A 20,563-nucleotide genomic window follows, 5' to 3' on the forward strand; every position below is an offset into this window, starting at 1 on the left:
GATGAGGAGCCTGCTGGGCCTTTACAGACTCAGACACCATGATTTCTGTGTTTGACAGATATGGAGAGATCCTCACTTACAAAGGCAGTGACAGCACATCTCTTCCCACACCCTTGAAAGAAACCAGAACTGCTGTAAACATGATTTCAGAGCAGTGTCTCACCTGCTAGTGCATCTCTGCTAATCTAGTGGACCTAGACTGATACTGATTCTTTAAAGTTTCTTAAATCCTGTCTATAATCTGGAATAGATTTGTGACTGAGCACTGCAAGTACCACTTAAATAACATGACTTCAGCTGTACATTCCACTTTCTGCTTCCAACTCCCAGGCCAGGTCAACCTCTAGGCAGTGTCTGTTTATTCTTCTTGAAAGACATGCATTAGGCACCCTCCAAAACAGGGTCTTCAATGTGCCAGGCACTGTCAGGATGTATAATTAGAGTGTATGTGCCAAAGAGCTTGACAATTAAAAATACAAGGTCAGCAACTGTATTAACAGAGTCAGCTACACTAAAAGGAAGGTACCTTAAAGAAACTAACTTTCCACTAAGAGAATGAAAGCAGGTTTGATTAATTATTTGTCATTATTTAAAACAGGGTATCATTCATGACTTAGAGGAGGCTAATACTTGCATCATTAAAAGCAGCTCGTGCTCACGGACGTACATTAACCAATGGAGCAAAACCACTCAAACCTCTCTCAGTCTTCACATTCCTAAACACATGCTCTTTCAGAGGAAACAGTCCAGTTGCTAAAATTCACTGGATGAAAAGACAGGAAAGCAAGTAATATCTACAGAAGGGCCACAAAGATTATCAGAGTGCTGCAGCACCTCTCCAATGAAGACAAGGCTGAGAGAGCTGGGGTTGTTCAGCCTGAACAACTCTCCAGGGAGACCTTAGAGCACATTCCAGAACCTGAAGGGCCTACAAGAAAGATGGGGAAAAACTCTGGAGCAGGGTCTGTTGTGACAGGACAAAGGGTAATGGTTTTAAACTAAAAAAGGGTAGATTTGGACAAGATACAAGGAAACATTTTTTTTATGATGGGGATGGTGAGGCACTAGAACAGGTTTCCCAGAGAGGTGTTGGAGGCCCCATTCCTGGAAACACTCAAAGTCAGGTTAGACAGGACTCTGAGCAACCTGATTTAGTTGAAGATGTCCATGCCCATGGCAAGGGGGAGTTGAACTGTGTGACCTTTAAGATTCTTTTGAACCCAAACTACTCTATTATTCTATGATCCTGAATCTTAAAGCTGGTAGTTAAGAGTTAGTGGGACAGTATAACCCTGAGATCTTGTTGCTGTGCCAAGAACCATTCATGCATTTGATGCAGAAGTCACTGAAACCAAGAGCTGTTGCAGGACTCTTTCATCATGCCATGTTCCTTGAGATCACATGGATCCCCGAGGATGGTGAGGCACAGTCCTTTGATGTATTGTATGCAGTCATTCCTTCAGCTACCAACTATTGATCCTTTGCAGTCATGCAGTCCTACTGTCCCTCTGGGATGCCTGGATTGCTCTGTGCAGGATACTTTCTCATGTTCAGTTTAAAGCAGGTCGGCTCGACATAAACAGCTTTCCTCAGCCACTGACAGTTGTCCTTCTCTCCATACAGCACCAGACCCAATGCTGAATGGATCACCAGATCTAATGTGTACCCTCTCCCTTCAGCTCAGAAGTATTTGATACTTGTCTCATGTTAGCTGATTTTTAACTTCCCTCCACTGATCAGGACTACATACATCTCAAACCTGAAGAAGAAATTCAGATGTCTGCTAAAACAGCTAATTTCAAACAAAATTGCACCCCCACTCTTTTCCACTGTCCCTTGACCATGAAGACTGAGTTTTATTTGACATTTTGGTCTTAATGATGATTTATTAGGTGTGGCATGGTTAGACACTTTTTATCTCCGTTAAATCCTAATGGCTACATTTTGCCTTTTTCTACTGAAAGGGCTCATGGAAATCAATGCAGTTAATGGACTCTGCTATTAAGTATATGTTGCTTGGAGATATAATAATGATGCTTCAGTCTCTCCCACAATTTGCTAATGCAAATTTCACAGTCACATTTGAAGTCATTTTTGCTAGTCAAACTATTAAGGTTTAGTTTCAAGGTGGAAATTGTACTTAAAATTATCATCTCATGAATATCATGGAACATGATTATTTGTAACATTGTAACATTGCTGACAAGGCACTGAGACTTTAAAATACAGCCTGATAGGTTTTACTATAATATTCAGTCCACATAAAATTGGAAGCGAGCCAATAAAATTAAAACCTCTATCTAAAAATTATGTACTGAACAACTCCTTTTTTTTGCTAGAATGTCTTTTACTACTTGAAGGCCAAATCTGAAATGGACTGTACACACTAGTAGAACTTTAGTCTAAGCAAAAAACAGTTGCTGACTATATCTCCTTTTACATTTTTTAACTTACTAAATAACCATATGCACAAAGTCTAACTCAAAGTATACTTTAAACCCAAGTAAGTTCTTTCTTTTCTTCTGATATATTTACAGAGTTGAAAATAAGGGAAAATCTAGCCTGATCTTCATTTTACAAGGTACTACATCTCTGGGGTTTATGCTGTTCCATAACTTTTGCATGGCTCAAGGCTGTCATTCAAAAAGGCACAGAATCTTCAGCTAATGGAGAATCAACAGCTTTTCAGAATAATTATTTCCATTGCTAACTGCTTTCACGGCTGAAAAGTCAGCTTATATTCTCATTTCCAGCCACTGCTTCTTTGAGTTTCTCTTCTCCCAGCCTTACACACTAAATTCAGCTAGGTGAATTTTAGATTTTGGAAATGGAATTGGTTTCGAGTTTCTCTCCTCTCCTTCAAAAAAAGCAGGAAAAAGAAAGAAGAGAAAACTAACATTAACAAGCTAGGAAAATTTAACAGTAAAAATGGAGAGAACACTCTACCAGAAATTTCAAGTGTTCACATTTAAAAGCCCACATTACATAATTTGGACAAGTTTAGTACTTAGTGTAACAAATGATTGACTAAGGGTCCCCTGAAATGTGAGAAAACAAAATAGAACTGTGTAGATACCATCAATCTCTAAGTCCTTTATGAATCCTAAGTAACAAAAGTACCACAACTCAGGGAAGCATTAGAGTTGCAATTTCAAAAGCACTGAAATGTGAATCTTACTCACTTGAAACGTGAATAATATCTATGCATTAATGTTGCAATGAAAACATTGCCTAAATAAATGTTAGAGTTCCCATTCTGCAGATACAGAACTGAACTGGAACACTTTCACAGATTTACAAACAGAATCCACCTTAGCCAACAAGACAAAACAAAGGAAGATTTTTGATCCCATATATTGCTCATCCATTAGAGAACAGACCCTTCAGACTGAACGAGATCATTAAGATTCATGCTTTGAGAGCACTAATGCCAGATTTACTCTATAATTGCTACAGCTGCAAAAGAATAATAGAATTACATGGATTTTCCTGGTTAGGAGAGAAAAGCACAGGTTGAAATCACTTAAGCAGACATAAGCCCTAATGAATTTGGAGTTCAGTACTTTTGAAGTTTTGATGTAACTTTGATTTTCTTTCTTATTTTAGAAAAAGACAAGCACGTGAAATCAATAATGTATACATTATGATCATTTTGGGGAGCATCACAAAACTGAATAGAGCTTAGTTTGTTTCATGCAAACTCTTCCACACGTCCTGTGAGGAGATACTTCATTTATTCAGAAGGGCTGTTTTTCTAAGCAATGCATAGATGACTAAGGGAGTCATCTATGCACAATTCAAACCTGGGATTTAATTGTTTTCTATTCATTATAAATAATATTTTTCTTTAGCAAATTTAGCCAGGGTCTGAGCTCTTGTTGAGCATCCTGCTTGCAGAGGTCTCCATTACACAGCATGAATTCTTTTTGCTCTGCTTTACATTTCTGTCTCTGGCAATTGTTATCACATATGTTCCTGGCATAGCCACAGAACATAAATTTAACATCTAAACAAATACTGAATAACACAACAATGACAAATCTTAAATGAGCAAAGAACCACGAAAAATTACCCCTTTTTCCCTTACCATGTTGAATACAGCCATGGTTAATATTATAGCAGTGGTTGTGAATGTAAGAGTGATCCTTGGCCAAGGACGGTTTGCAATTATTCCAGATGATTTCAGGATCCACAACAACGAAGCTGATGCTTTCTTGCTACATTGCTAAGCACAAAGAGTTTAGAAAAGAGAAAAAAATATCATTAGTATATTAATTAGTATAAACAAGGGTAGAACTAAGACATCTCAAGATTGAGGGCAGCATCAATCTTGAAACATTGTACAGAACTGTTTAACTATTATAGTCTCATTAGAATTACAGATCATGATTAAACATGAAAAGAAAGAAATTTATTTAAAATATCTGCGATGACAATCACTTCCATTAAATAATTATAATTTGCAAGTACCTTACTAAACATTCAGTATATATTATAATAATAGCAAAATACAGAGTTGACAGCAGTGTCATCACCTTTAACATCAGCAAAACCCTTGAAAATAAACTGACATGCCTTGACTGAATTGAAAGAGTCACATTTAGTAGCCTCTGGAAACTTCAAAATGTAAATAATGACTCTGCAAAGTCTTTGACACAGAATAAAGGCTAGCTATATCCCTGCAGCCCACAAAACAGGAGAGTTTCCAGGGTTTTCTTTCATTTTTTTGGAATCTTGTTTAATAATTAGTTTTAAATGGAAAATAACTCAGCAAAGCAAATCAACCTTCACTAAAACTATCTAGAAGGCAAATAAGCATTTCATAGAAAACTGGACTTAAAATCTGACACAAAGAGTATTCAGTGAATAGAAAAATTTTTTTTATGTAGTGGCAAAAATTAACAATAAAAAACTCTGACTCATTTAATCTGCTTCTAAGAAGACATTGCAAAGTCTCCATTCATACATGCATAGTGCCTAGAGGCACAAGAGGCTCACACAGAATAAACAACAATTTATGACACATCCAATAAACATTAATTTTCTCAAAACTTTAACAATGAGGAGATAAGGTTGCCTAGAAGCATCTTGTGCCCTTTCCAAATGTCAAATTCAGTTTTATGGAAACCTCTGTAAAAAAGGCAAAGAAAAGTTAAGGAACATGACAATCCCACAAAAATAATTGTTTTTTTCAATGTGTTTTCTCTATTTACTTAATATTATCCGAGATTGCTCTGCATATTGCTTTCACCCCAGCCCCAGCCATCAGCAGAGATACAAGCTCAGGAATGAGAACTCAAGCACAAAAAACTACCAAACACAGGACTTAACTTACAGCACTGATCTATTTGCTCAGGTTCAATAGCTATGGCACATTATGCTAAATTACACCATTACCCAACACATGTGATGCATTTTGCATGAAGGTCTTTATCATACTGTACATAAGCATTTCACTCCTAATTATGCATTATTTGGACAAATCCTCTGCATATGCAGAGCTTTTTTTACATATTGTTTCCTTTTATGACAGGGAGTTTTGCTGAATTGGACAGGTTCTGAGATCAGTTTCAGGAAGGTCAAAACAATCATTGGAATCTCAAGGATGGACAAAGAAAAGGGGAAAAAACATGCAGCTTTTATATACACATTACTCCTCCCCCATATTAAAACCTCACCCAAATACATAAACTCAAAGGACCTGCACTTTTGAACAAAAAAAATCCTGCTCAAAAGGCTTTTTGAGCTCCCCAACCTTGTTCTTCACACTTAAGTACACAGCAAATTTCAAGATAATTTGAATCCACACGTAGTTTTTAGAGAAATTTTGTCATCCCTCCCACTTCAATACAGTAAAAAGCACAAAGCTTTGATTGCTGCTGCTGCTGCTACAGAAGGGGAGTGTTCCGATGGATGCAGGGATTGGATCTGTGTGAAAATGAATAATTTAGTTCTCTGTCTAGTCTGCCTAAAACCCACTGAGTCAGGGAGCATGGATTTATGGCAAATTAGAACAGTCATGAAATCATGCCTTAATTACTCTTTACCTTTATTATAGCTCACATGGAAGTTTATTACAACTTAACCTACATTGTTCCGTGATTTTCTTGGAAATTTAAAAGCAGATGGAATAGTTTAAGTTGCATTAGGGACAAAACTAGGCAAGTACACTGAGAAAGTACTAGGAATATAAAATAGCTAAGAAATCATATCTATAAAGCTGTACACTCTGTTCTTTCTGAATTACATTACAGGGAGACATACTGTTCAAGGAAAGTCTTTAGGATTAGAAATTCCAAGAAAATAAGCTAATGATGGAAATAAATTATCTGGTCTAAATCAGATATATTTTATTATGAATTTTACAGGGTTTATGTTATCTGATGAGAGGCTAATCAAATCAAACACGAAGACCTGGTGATGATCAAAAGGGCAATGACAGTTGATGAGTAACCTCATCAACAGAAACCACTGAATTTGCTGCTTCTAAGACCACTGAAAGAGGTTGCTGCAGTCATGATTTCTGATGGAAAACCTACCAAGAAGCCTCAATGAAAAAACTTCCTTTCCAGGATGCCCTGCAGAGTAAGGGTGATTCCTGCCTAAAAGGGTAGCAGGCTGGCACAGGACAGTTAATTTTGCAAGTGAACAGAAAGAAACTTGGGATTGTGTAAATATATCTTAAGGGCATAGTGGGTATGTGGAAAACCTGCATGACATTTAGAGGATGGGACACTTAAGAGAGGAAAGGAAGGCATGAATGTGGATCAGATAAGTACAAGCACAGGTAGATGGAGACGAGAAGGGATGAAAGGAAAGAGATGAAGGTGAAAACTTTTCTAAATGAGTCTATTGCATATTGTTATTAAATTCTATCTCTAACAATGTTCTGTGTAAGTGCAGTCCTTATTCTGAGCCTGCATGTGTGTGAATGGTAATAAACTTCATGCTGGACTAGATGGCAAGGGGCACAGGATGGGTGCCAGCCACTGGAGAGAGATCACATGGGTGAGGCAACTGAGGGCTGGGTGTCAGTGGCTGAAGTGTGTCAGACCAGTCCCTGGGGAAACCCACAGGGTGTGTGGGGGCATGTGTGTGTAACCATTGAGAACATTCAGACAGAACTGGTTGGCAAGTAGGAGATCAACATTTGGAAAGACCCAAGGTTTCAGCTAGTCACTTTATAAAGGGGACAGAGCCTGGGTATGGATATTGTATTGACTAAAATTCCACATGCAAGACCCACAAGTTAAAGTGTGCCTGTGGATGAGCACAGTCAGGAAGTGTGTATGCCATCAGTCCTGATCCTCCAGAAAGAAGGAACTAGACCATCAGTGCTGATCTTGTTTACATGAGTGCTGCTTGTTGTTATGTGGGTGCTGTAAGAGAGCTGTTCTGTCCATGGATCTGTGTGACTGCTCCTCTGTGTACGGTATATGCCCGTTTTCCTATTGGGAATACATGCCCAACCTCACTACAGATTGCACCTGGGACTTCAGTGAGAGTGGGACAGGAGGATCCCCTCCCTGGATTTTAAAGTCCATCAAATTGTTCTTCAGTGGGTCAAGAAGGAGCACTTCCCAGCTGCTGAACTCCACTGGGCCCAACAAGCTCTAGCAGCTCTTAATTTCAATTTTGTAATTGAAAGCTCAGTAACAGATGCAAACAGTAACAGCTCAGTAACAAATGCAAAACAATGTTGTAAAAAAGTTGCTTTCATGTTTTAGTAGTGCTACACAAAGTAAATTTAGTTTTCTCTGCTCATATGAACAATTTGTGTTATCTTAATTCTGAGGATAAAATTAACTTTCACATAGAAAATCCCTGCTTAATCCAAGTATCTAAATACAAGAACACTGGCATCAAATGAGGGTGACTTTTCAAACTTTTCTACTTTAACATCAATGCTTCCAATTGTTAAATTTGAGCTTTCTTCGTATTTGAAAGCAATCATTGAAAAAAATTAAAATATAGAATTACCGAGACTACTTAGCACTGTCCATGCTGAGAACAGCATGTATTGCTGAGAACAACCTTTGTTTTCCAAGTACCTTGAAAGCAGGTAGAGACTTATGCACCTTCTGTACGAAAATTGCTTGCAATAATTCCAATTTTTCTTTGCTTACAAGATTTTTGAACAGTATCACCTGACCTTGTTAATTCATTTTAGCAAGGAGGAACTAATTGGCCTGATTTTCTACATTTCTTTAAAAACCTCTTTTTCTGCTACCATTAAGGAAAAACAAACAAACAAAAAAGGCAACTTTATCACTAAGAAAAGGTCTGGAAAACAACATAAACTTCTGGAAACAATATACCGTTCAATCAATGTGATTAATCAATAAAGAGATTCTACTCTTTCCATTGCTATTGCTAAATTATGGACACTGCTGGCTCTAACTGGAAGAACAATGTGAGTGATGTTAAGAGAGCAACTTCAAAAATGAAGTTGTAGATAGTTATTTCTACTTGTCAAACAGAAGCACAACAGGGTGATGTATTTCTTACCAGGCTGCTTAATGTACAGCTCTGAGTTCTGGAAGGAAAAGACCCCTGTTTATTTGGTATATCTGCCATGCCCACCTTTTGTTTGTTAAGACAATGAGGGTCCTGAAAGGAAAACTTGTAGCAAAACCCTTAAAAATCTTAAAAAACCTTAAAAATCTTTAAGCCATTGAGTAGATATTCCTTGGAAAACACAAAAGAATACACTGTTGAATAATAATTTTCTGTGTGAATACCAGATTTGCTGAACTTCATTTCATTTTTGAGCAGTCCAAATCCAGTCCATATGTAGTACAACTGCAGCATTTCAATACAGCTGAAAATTTGGGGAATCCCTGGAAGCAGAACTGGAGTGGTGGGGAAATCATTAAAACTACTCTTAAGAGCAGAATTATGCTTATATATATTCAGAGCAGAATATATTTATTTTGCTGATTCCATCATCCATCTTTTGTTGTAAATATTATGTCTCCTTTGAAATTTTCTGAATAAAATGGAGAATGAGATTTAGGAAAGAAAGTGATCAGTTCTTGAACGCATGCAAGTAGGACAAGACATCGGATCTCAGTAGCATTAGAGAGTATCACAGTGTTTATTCTAAGTAGAGCTGGCAGAATATGGTTCAGTATTTATCATTTACTGACTAGAAATAATAGGTATTTGTAGTATGAGAGGTGACTAATGTATTACCTTTTCATCTGAACATGTTAAATCTGATATGACAGCACAGCATGATAATGAGTAATAACTTATTTTGAATATTCAGGACATTACAATGTATCCTGTGTTGTCTTTCTACACACAAAAACCTACTTCAGCATTTAATAAAATGAATGCTGTCTTTCTGAGTAGGACCAAGAAACTGGTGCGAGAATTAATTGTGACAGCTCTGTCGTCGATGAAAGACAGTGTTGCAAGAGCTGTCACACTTCTCCTTCACATGCAAGCTGAGGTTGGAACACCTTCACTGAAAACTTCTTATTTACAGAAAGCCAGTGAATCACATTTTCTATAGTTCTATTGTTGTTCTTTTCATTTTACATTAAAATACAACTTGATATTTTACCAATACTGATGCTTCAAAAATGCAATCAAGAGAAACAAAATTCAGATTTTTTTACATGCTCGTTTTTACTCAGAGTTGAAGAAGACACCAAAGTTCAAACCCAAAGAGCTTGATGACAGCAATTACACTGACCTAAGCTTGGAGAAGGGGGATTTTGCTATATAGGCACAAGCTTTTACTTACATATTTATTAATGCTTCTGTTGACAAAAAGGACCAATGTACTTCTAAAAGGACTACTCTAACACCAAGCTTTTGAATTCCACAGTGGCACCTGTAAATCTAAGCCAGGCATTTTGAATCACACAAAATGTGAAAAGTCTACTCAATTTATATTTGTCAATTTATATTTATATTTGTCCAGCAACTGGCTGGACAAAATCTAGAATCCTAAGTAAATAACAGCAAAAACTAAAGTCAGTATCACATTTTTAATTTCACCATACGTTGCAGTGTTAATTATCCTTTACAATGGGGCACGTTAAAATGGCCACGTGGTTCACTTCAGCTGCGTCATTCAAAGGAAAGAACAGGTCAATGACCTGCACAAATATACCTTTAGGCACTCAGAGTTCAGTCCTGGCACTTCTTGTGCTGCTTTCCTCACTCAAGAAAATGTACAGTGACTGTGTTATATGCTATTTTAAGTTAAGATGTTCTCAGTCCCTCCCACCAAGATTTTTCTTTTTCTCAGAAAATATTTAAAGAGCCATTGGTTTTGAGAAGAATCAAACCAGAATGACATTTTAAGGACAATGCTCAGGGCACTGAACTAGAGGAAGGAGTTCTTGAATGCTATGTTCTACATTGTCCGAGACTTGATCTCCAAGTGAGATGCTACCATCCAAAACCTGTCTCACACAACAGGAGCTCTGATCTGTGGCCATACTCTGGTACTAGTACATCACAGATATCCCCTCCAGGTAACACATGTAAAGACCATTGGAAACAATCTGGATGCTCTCTGCTTTCCTGCTTTTTTGATGACCATGCGAAAAATTGTGTGCACACCAGGAAGCACACTTGGATATCTCTTCATGTGAAAGTAACTTACAATCTCATCATGGGCAAAGACACTAAAGGGCAGCATTGCTGGATTTTAAAAGTTATTAAAAGAGAATTTTTGGCAAAGCAGACAAAAGGAATGTGGTTTTCACCAAGTCAGGCAAGTTCTTCAGCTGCCTTCAATCACATAACTAATGTCGTAAACATGTAACTCAAGAAGCTGAGTAAGAAGAATGATTTTTTTTTACTTAAATCAGTACATTTATAACAATTCCTGAAGTCTGAACATGGTACTTAGTTAAGTGGTGATGGATTTGCTGTTGTAGTGCCTGTGCTAGAGACTCATCAGAGTTACTTTTAGGATTGATGAGCCTCTTTCATGGACCCTGTTGTAGGTGCCAAAGTGCCTCTTAAGGTTCTCCTTGCCTTCCACTGTTTTAATCTTCATTTAAAGGCAAAGCCTTACTGCTGAAGAAACTAAAGGGCCTGGATCTTTCATCTGTATCTGCATTAAGAGACACTCACATCAAAGGTAAAATTGCAGATCGAAAATAATTTCCAAGTAGTGCTGGTACTGATACTCCTTTCCTTGCAGAGCTTTTAAATACCTTATGTGTACACAGTTGTTCTGACTGTACCTAAATACCAATGCTAATTGCTTTAGAGCAAAATACAAATCCCTGCAAAATAAAAAGGTATAGATTGTGTATCACTCTTTATACAGTGGTGTGGTGTAAATAATGTGCTCTCTTCTAGCAGGGACAGGGCTGCTCAGGTACTGGCTGCCCTTTGTCAGAGGTGACCTTAAATCAGAACATCTTTCTCAACTGTGAAGCCAGTTATTTTCTGCTGTTTGCTTTGCTGGCATTGTGTTCTGCTAATTCCATGATTCAACTGGGTATTTAAGGGACACTATAAACATGTTCAGATGAGACGACATTACTTCTATCTCCTCTGTTAGCTTAACTAGTCAAATAGGTTTGCAAAGTAGAAACATACGCAACAAAAAACCATCTCACATTAATGAAAGTAACTGGCACAAAGAGTATGTCATATTGATTAAGTGCATGTGTGTCCCAGGTAATGCAAAGAGATTTTTGAGACAGTACTTGCATCAATGCATAAGGAACATCTCCTTGAGATTAATACTTCTTTGGCCAGCTACCTCCGCTACCCCAAAGATCTTTCCTTTACATGCTTAGTGTGGGGTTTTTTTTTCTACTGGATGCATTACATTTTCCAATGTATCACTTAGGTACCAGATGTCTGCTTCCTTGTGCTCACAGCAGGAGGTAAAACACATCTAACACTTACCAGGTCTGAGGTGTTTCACATGCATTCTATGAACTCGTCTATACTTCAGGAAGATAAAGACAAGAGATGCAGAAAATAAATGAGCTAAAGGACAATCACTGTCCTCTATCCCTCTACTTGGGAAGGAAACCTCCCACGGAAAATTCAAAGAAAATATTCAAAATTAATTAAAAAGAAGGGCCTGCATTTAAAATAAGAAAATGTAAGACAAAAAGGATCTTTATGACCAAAAATACTCATAGTCTTTAAGAGCATGAGTATCTCTGAATACTGTGACTATCCAAAAAAAAAAAAAATTTTATAGGCACAAAAAAGCAGTCAGAACATAAAAGATATAAATTCCTTTCAAACTTCAGGATAAATGCCATTTTAGCTAGGATTGAGCAAGGTTTAATGCCTATGGGCAAATGACTGTTTCTGTGAGAACTGTCAGCTCTCCCTGCCCTCGACCTGTTTGCCCAAGCCCAGCAGGGAAGGACACACCACAAAGACAGGCTCTGGAAGTCTGTAACCTCCTTATTTGTGCTACTACTCTGCTGCATCGTTTGATGGAAAAATGCCTACTCGTCTCTAATGGCTGATATTCTCACTCCACAGCAGACTGAGCTGGACCATGCTGCAGTGCTGCTGAACAGTAGAATCAATTAGTAAACTCAGGGTGAAATACTGAGCATAAATCTGTTCTTACAATATTGTAATTAAATTCCATAAGAGCTAGTAATTTTAGCATTACAGTCTGGATTTTTTTTTTTTTTTTAATTTTGCCAATGAAATTAAAATCATACAGAGAAACTTGTTCAATGTTGGTTTTTGTGTGACTTACTCTGTGGTGGTGACAGACATTTATGATAGGTGAACACTGAGAGTGGAAAGTGTCAAAAGTACTAAGACAAGCACATAACACAGTGATAGCCAGGTGTCCTAATCCGAACTTAGATTTTGCTGTCTTTACTGGCATTTCAGGTCCCACTCTGTAACTCTTATAACAGTTCTGTAAATATTTGACTACTACTGCAAGTTTATGTACCAGGTGCCAGTGCTCAGGCTGGTGGTGAGGCCTGACCCTGGCTGGGCACCTTGGGAACACCAGGCCAAGAAAGAGCCCAAAATGTTGGGCAGAGAGAGGAGGAAGGAGCAAAAAGGGAGAAACAGCAGAAGGAACACCAAGGTTGGAGGACTGGGCAGTCCATGCTGGAGCAGATAACCACTCTGCAGCCCATGGAGGATACATGCTGGAGCAAGTGATGCTCCTGAAGGAACTGCAGCCTATGGAGACCCTACAACTGAGCAGGATGGAATTGTGAAAGGAAGGAGCAGCAGAGAGAAATGTCTCTGTACCAACCACTCTCCAGCCCTACTTGTAGTGCCTGATGGTAGGTAGAGGACTCTGGAGCAGAGGAGTGAAGGGGAATTTGGGATAGGGAGGAGTAATAGTGTGGCTTTAACGTTTGTTTTTGTTTCTTACTACACTAATCTCTTCTAATTGGCAATAAATTAAATCAATTATCCCCAAGTTGAGTCTGCTTTTGCTATGAAAGTAATTGGTCAGTGATCTCCCTGCCTTATCTCAAGCCATGAACTTTCTCATCCTATTTTCCTGCCCCATCTTTCTGAGTAAGGCAGAGTGTGTGAGCAGCTGGGTGGTGTCTGACCTGTAGCTAACTCACCATATTTCATCTGTCACAGTCAGACAGGCACAAAAAATTCTTGCGTTTTTTGGTGCATTCTTAGAAGAGAGATATTTGGTGATTTTAAACTGTGTAATTGTGTGCAGGTACATGTACACACAAGCAAATCCACATTTACTACATGCCTTCTATAAGGGTTTACAAAATCTTTAGAAAAAAAGGTGTGAAAAAACCCCAAATAAAACCAAACCAATTCAGCCTTAGGATGATAAAGCCTGATTTCTGTTAACACTGTCACTGTTGTGTGAAAACTCAGATATTGATACCAGTTTCTTTGGAACTTTAGACTTTTTCTTCTACAAAGAAAATGTTTACAGTTATGGATCAGATAGTTCAACAAATATGCTACCAAAATACGACATAGGGTGTCACTGTGGTTAAAGCTGCAAAACAATACTTGGATTTTGACACAAAGGAAGAAATCTTAGGGAGAGAACAAGGGAAAGAAAAACCTACTGCTTCTTTTGTTAGCTGCTTCTCACCCATCACCTTAAGAACTACATCCATGCACATGAAGGAGAGACAACACTGCATCAACTATGGTCGTAACTTTCTGAAATCTTGTTAGCAGCACAGCTTCTGTATTAGAACAGCTGAACTCACAAAGACATGGCCATAACTAACTCTCCTGTTCAAGTTATCTAGGTTAGAACATGACAACTGGCAACTCATCAGAAATGCAATGACAGGTCTCCATTTCTGGGAACTATTTACAGTACTTATGTGACATGGGCAAAAAGTCATAGAAAATAGGTGTTAAATGTTGTTCAAGTGGCACAACTGTACAACTCTGACTTGGGATATTGCTTAGCCACCCTTTAAATGCAGAAAAATGTATTTGTATTCCTCCTAAGTAACACTATAAATAAAAGCCCCAGGAGAACATACGTGGCAGCACTTCTTGATACCATTCCATCAGCACATCTTTTTCCTACAGGAAAAGGCTAGCTTTTCATTGAAGGATTTGTTTTTTAATTTGTTTATTCAAGAGCAGTGCTCTGACTACGTCATTTTACTCTCAATCTGCTGTCAATAAAAAACAGCAGTCAACCATAACATTACATGAGAACTCATTTTTGCTGTTAAGTAATAGCAATACCTCTAAGATCTCACTCTAATGATTAAAAATATTTAAGAATATCACTGCATTATATTTCAGTTTAATTCCTGAGCAGTGGCAGCATCCCTACTTATTGGAAAGATAACTGAAATGCACATTAATTATATTTTCTTAAAAGCATGTCCTGGCTAATTACAAGCTTCAGAAGAGCAGAGAGAGAGAGAAATTATAAAAACCTACTTCCTCTATTTCTTTCTTTAACTACCTTGTTGTAGTGTTTTGCTGCACACTGAAGTAACTGTCTTTCCCACGTGCTTTCTTTACAAAAGATCTTTCAGTTTTCTCTATGGGAGCTTACACAAGGACAGAGAAGGAGAAGTGGGGATGCCACATTCAGATTGCATTCACTTTCTTACAACTCCTGAAACTCCTTATCCTTATTATAGATGGAGTTCTATGTTGGATCTTTTTGAAAATAACTGAGAGGGGGACATGCTGAAATGCTGAAAGATTTGCCCAAATATTGAATTACATTCTCAAATTCAGCATAACATTACATACACTAATAGGTATTATAATAACACCTGGACCACTCAGTGCCAAAACTGGAAATTTACTAAAACATTTTATATTTCAAAATAGTTGTTATGGTGAAATAAATTTCTTTAAACTCCAAAAATTGTCTTATACAATACTTAAACAAATACACAGTCCCACAAATTAAAGCATTCATAAGATGAGTCATCTTCTGTAAGCACAACAGCAAAAATTTTTGAAAAGGCAATTTATCAAACAATAATAAAACCTCTCAGATGCTCCAGCTTCATATGAGAAAGAGAATATTAGTGTCGATACAGACAACCACTGCATTGGCATTTTCTGCTTTTCAGATAAATGAGGACATTTTACAGAAAATCAACATGGACAAAACAATGTCCGCAGAAGCCTGAGCATGCAAATCCTTTTTCCTTTAACTGGTATTCTGCAAAGGCAGAGTGACTTGGCAAAATCAGAACATGTTATTTCAAAGAAACCATCAACTAATGGATTAGATTTCCTTGAATACCTACCAAAAGCTGTCCAGCGAAACAGATAAACAAAATGAAGGAAAGCAGGAGAAACGCAGCCCCAAATGAAATTCCAAGAATAGATGTTCTAGAAGAAAAGGAAAAGGGGTATTCATTTCTTTGTTGCACATTTGTCACATGACATTTCTTTGTCTATAATACTGATGATATGAAAAATTACTAGGTGCAAGTTGCAACTTCCAAAGATCAATACCATGGAAAACCAATTCCAATCTTTACCAGAACAGCAGGCATTTCCCCAGCCATTTTCTCAATTCAGGATTGCTTGAATGGGTATTACCTCTGACTTTCCAAAGTTATTACCATGAGAAGCTAATAATTTCCACACATATAATGACAGAGTACATTAACAGCAGCAATGTTTTGTTTTAATTTTAGGAAGCCTGTATGAAAGAAGATCCTTATTGCTTTATGTTGTTGATTTTGTAATAATATAAGAGTGTAATAGATATACAAAATGAACTTGCTGGTGGTGTACATTCACCCCTAAAAGGCAGAAAACAGCACAGGTCAGTGATGTCCATTTTCAGTGTCTCACAGCAGAACCTGCACTATCTGTGATGCTGATCTTCCTTACTCACTGTTCCAGTTCATCCTTTTCTTGTGTGCTATAAATAGGAACATCTAGCCAGATGTAGCATCCCTGGATACTCAGTGAACAGGGCTACAGTAATAACCTGTGAATTCCTTCATTCATTCCTTCATTCATTCTGCAAAGGCGGAAATCTCTCTACAGGAATACCACAGTAGAGCATAACTGCTCCATCAGGCACCATGTGAGAGCTTCTTATCACATCTGCCTAGGGAAAGATGCAGTGGAACCAAATTATGTTTAATGAATGCCAAGAGAATACCAGAAGCTCTGGATCAACTGAGTTGTTTAAGCATGGGAACTAGATGCAGTCATGAAGTCTCTCACCTGAGTACCTGCTTTCAGGTTTAACTCCAGATTTGACACTTTTCCAAAATAAAAAAACATCTCTCAACTCCTCTGAGCATCGGCAAACATCTTACTTTATCAGACATTATATGCCAGAAATGCTAGGAAACGTTTTGCTCTGTTTTAACAACAGAGTTGTATAAAATATTTTCAGGAAAGAAAAACAAAGCATTAATGTCACCAACCAATCTGATGCCATTAAAAGCATTTTGGAGAGTAATTGATGATCTTCCCTGCCAATCATTCAGGGAACTTCTTATATGTTAAGTATGAGTCATCAGATTTTGGGCTGATGTGCACAGCTGATGAAAAACAAACAACTGGCAATTCACAACTTATATTAATCATAAAATAATATTTCTTTTAAAAGTCATTTGAAGAAAATTATTACTTATGTATACATGTTGTCCAAGAATTTCTCATCGAGACTGAAACAGTAAGCTGTACATCAGAGTATTAAAACTAGTCTCTACTCTTAGGAATTGAAAATCCTGTAAGCAACAGAAGAGATAAAGAAAAGGAAAAAAAGGAAAAAACCAAATAGAAAACATGAACTAAAGCCAGTTAGAAAAGAAACAGGTTTATTTTTTATATATGCATAAACACTTCCAATCATATATGTCCCTCATCAACATTCAAGGAACCATTCCTACATTTCAAACTATAGCTATTCCTTCTCTGATATGAAGAATACAAAAAAGGAGCCTTAAAAAATGACTCAACACAAGAATAGCCTTATCAGTCAAGTTTGGAGTGCATCCTTTTAGAAGAAGAAATGAAGATGTTTGTGAGGGAAACTGGAGAGCAAGGGAAATAAAATTAACATGGCATAAAGAGAGCTTATGCAAAGAGTACTCAATCTCCTGGGCAACAGGCTAGAACAAAAGGTCTTTGTAGCTGTTTCACATAAGCAGTGATGCTATTGAGGGGGCACAAGAATTACACAGCAAGGTGAACAGGACAAAGAGAAAAGGACTGAGGGTAATAAAAGTGCTATCTTAGAATCCAGATTTGAATGGTGAAAACACAGAAAAAGAAAAACATACTATTTTTGCTCCCCACACCCCATTCTTTCCTGGGAACAGCAGAACTTCTGTTTCAGTTAGGCTAAGACAAAATAGTTTCATGCTGCTCCTAGAAGGAAAGAAGTGGGCTGAAAATGCTATAAAGAGAAGCAAAATGCTAAAAATTAAGTGCCGCCATAAACAAGTCTCATTTGAGGCAATGACCATAGGAAAGACACAACATGATTTATTTTTTGTCACTGGAACATTACAAAAACAGTGCAGGTCTTTACAGTAAACTAACCTTGCTTTTACTGTGTAGAGTTATCAAATGCATTGCATTGACAGATTTGGGCAAAATATTTAGTCAGAGGAGTACCTGAAATTGCATAAGCCAGGTAAGCTTTTGCCTGCCTCTACTATGCTTCAAGGAATGACCTCATTCTGCTCTCTGCTACAGTGCCCCACCAGAAACCCAGACAGGACAACCCTTGACCATAACCTACAGAGGGGCAGTTTAAAAGTGAGGAAACAATATGAGAACTTCTCAAGCTTCAGGTAATTCAATGTCAAAATAAGATATGATCTTAGCTAAACTTTCATTTTTTTGGTTTCATTAGAAAGTATCTCTTTTAAACAATTTATTTTTATCAGTGGTACAAGATTGGAAAAAAAATATATATATCTTGTTGGTAACAATTTAACTGAAAACCAGAAATTTACTTATGAAGATATTGAAAAATGCAGAAAAGAATGTGGTTTTTTCTACAATTTTGTAATTTTTAGGAAAATATGTGACTTATGGCACATATCCTTTAATGGGATGTAGAGAATTTCCTTAGCTTGTCAGGTAATTGATATCCATGTTCTGAACTATAGGACTGCAAACTCTCTTGAGCTGATAAAATCACAGTGAAGACACTGCAAATGACAATTACACAAGCCAATACTGAATTCAGACTTTTTTGGTACCTAATAGTAGCTATTTATTTCTTAAAGTAGTTGATGCTTTCACTAAGCCATCAAAGGATTCAAGAGCTATGGAAGTTTCAATGTTAAAGCAATATCAGTTCAGTTTTGTAACTCTCCTTGAGTTGTTTGTTGGTTTTTTGTTTTGGGGTTTTTTTTTGTTTGTTTGTTTGGTTTTGAATACAGCAGAAAAATAGCAACAATGGTTTTCTTTTATTTATTCCATCTTATATCTTACATGACTGCTTTTGGACAAACTTTTTAAGTACTACCTTTCCTATGAAGAAATTCAATTGTGCCTGACTGAAAATATTATGATAAGGCCTCCTAACCATGACTGTTAGTTTGGCATGACTCAGGACAAAAGGACACAGTTTCTTGAACACAACAGCCTCAGAGAGTGAAGACATGGGAAGAATCTTAAATGTAGCCCCTAATAAATCCCTTACTTGAATACTACAAGTATCTCACGTTCAGTAGAAATATACTTTCGTCAATTCACCAGTTTGCATTTCAAAGAACCAACATGACCAATTCCATGTTAGTACCAATTCTGTTTGCTTAAATAAAGAGTGTAGTGAATTACTAGAGATATGTCTCTCACTTGGTAAACCAAGAATTCTAGAGAGCCACTGCAGGCCTGTTCCAAGGAAATGTAATGATAAAGATTTGCTTTCATTTTAATGCCAATGAAGACCTACTCCTCATCATACATTTCACCCCAAGATATTGTTTTCTTGATTAAATTTATAATTACCACTTTGTGTAAAGCTTATTATTAAAACACATCATTTTACTGACCCCAAGAAAATTAAAACATAAATAAATTATTTCAGCCTTGAAAAGAAAGTCTTATGATCTTGAAGATATTACTTAGGACTTGCAACTCGCTGGATGTTACTCATCATCAAATATCTCCAAATCTACTTTTAAGTAGCAGGCTGTCTGCCCGCACAGAAATCAATGATATTACAGTACTGCAAAACCAGATTAATGGAATAGTGAATCAATAAAACCCAGTGACAGATTTAGTTCATCTCCCTGTCTTCATTAGATCACCATTTTAAAATCCTGTAGAACTTTTGGAAGAAAACAAAAAGGTTAGATAGAATTTTAGCAGGAAATAACATTTGCAGTATTGGAGTATGTTTGATTTAAGCTACCTTTGTGATGACTACATATACTGGTGATTTTTAAACTTTTTTATTGTTGTTGCTGTTGCTGTTTTTTTAATTTGCAATGCTCCCAATTTTCCAGAAAAGATACAGGTGCCTGTATAATACCTTGCCTTTCTGTCTTCCATTTTTGCATCTATTAAAATAACCCACAGACCACTTGAAGCTGAATACCTCTCACGTTGGTAACACCTGATTTCACACTTTTGCTTTTACAATTTAATATGCAGCCCAATGAAATGATCATAAGACACTTAACATTTTGGTAATGAAAATGATAAAGCATTTATCAGTGTCTTTTTCTCTGATGTTAGAAATACCAGAAATACCAGTAAGTTGGAGGACATTTTCCTTAGCTGAATACAGCTCCCTAGAGTTTGCTGATATTCTGATATATTTTAGTGAGCTAAACAACTGGTGTAAATGACATAAGGATAGAGCAAAATGAGCATCTGACTACATGTAAGATAAATGATAAATCTAGATTAATTTTCACAACTGAAATCAAAACCAAAAAAAAGATTCAAAAATCATACTGCTGGCCGGGAGTAGTTGGATCCACCTTTGGCTTTTGGGATGTGGCAAAACATGAATTTCCCTGAATTAATTCCTTTACTTATCAAAATACAGTATGAGCTTGTAAAATAAAATTTTCCACGTGTCTTAATTTCATATTTTTAATAATGCCTGAAGTCAGACTCAACCATGTGCAGGATACTGCTGAATGCTTGGAAGAGTGTCCCTTGGTTT

General features: G+C 37.0%; 1 protein-coding gene across 1 annotated transcript in view; it reads right to left on the minus strand.

Moving 5' to 3' along the window:
• The window catches only part of ADCY2 (adenylate cyclase 2), a 211,455-nt gene that overhangs the window by 31,282 nt on the left and 159,610 nt on the right, over nucleotides 1–20,563 (minus strand). Inside the window, exons 15-16 of the mRNA XM_082285044.1 lie at nucleotides 15,708–15,792; nucleotides 4,088–4,225 (exon numbers count right to left, since the gene is read on the minus strand). Coding sequence (XP_082141170.1) covers nucleotides 4,088–4,225; nucleotides 15,708–15,792 — 223 coding nt within the window. The remainder of the gene's footprint in view (nucleotides 1–4,087; nucleotides 4,226–15,707; nucleotides 15,793–20,563) is intronic.

This window comes from Coloeus monedula (assembly GCF_965178545.1).
Source record: "Coloeus monedula genome assembly, chromosome: 1".
NCBI lineage: Eukaryota > Metazoa > Chordata > Aves > Passeriformes > Corvidae > Coloeus > Coloeus monedula.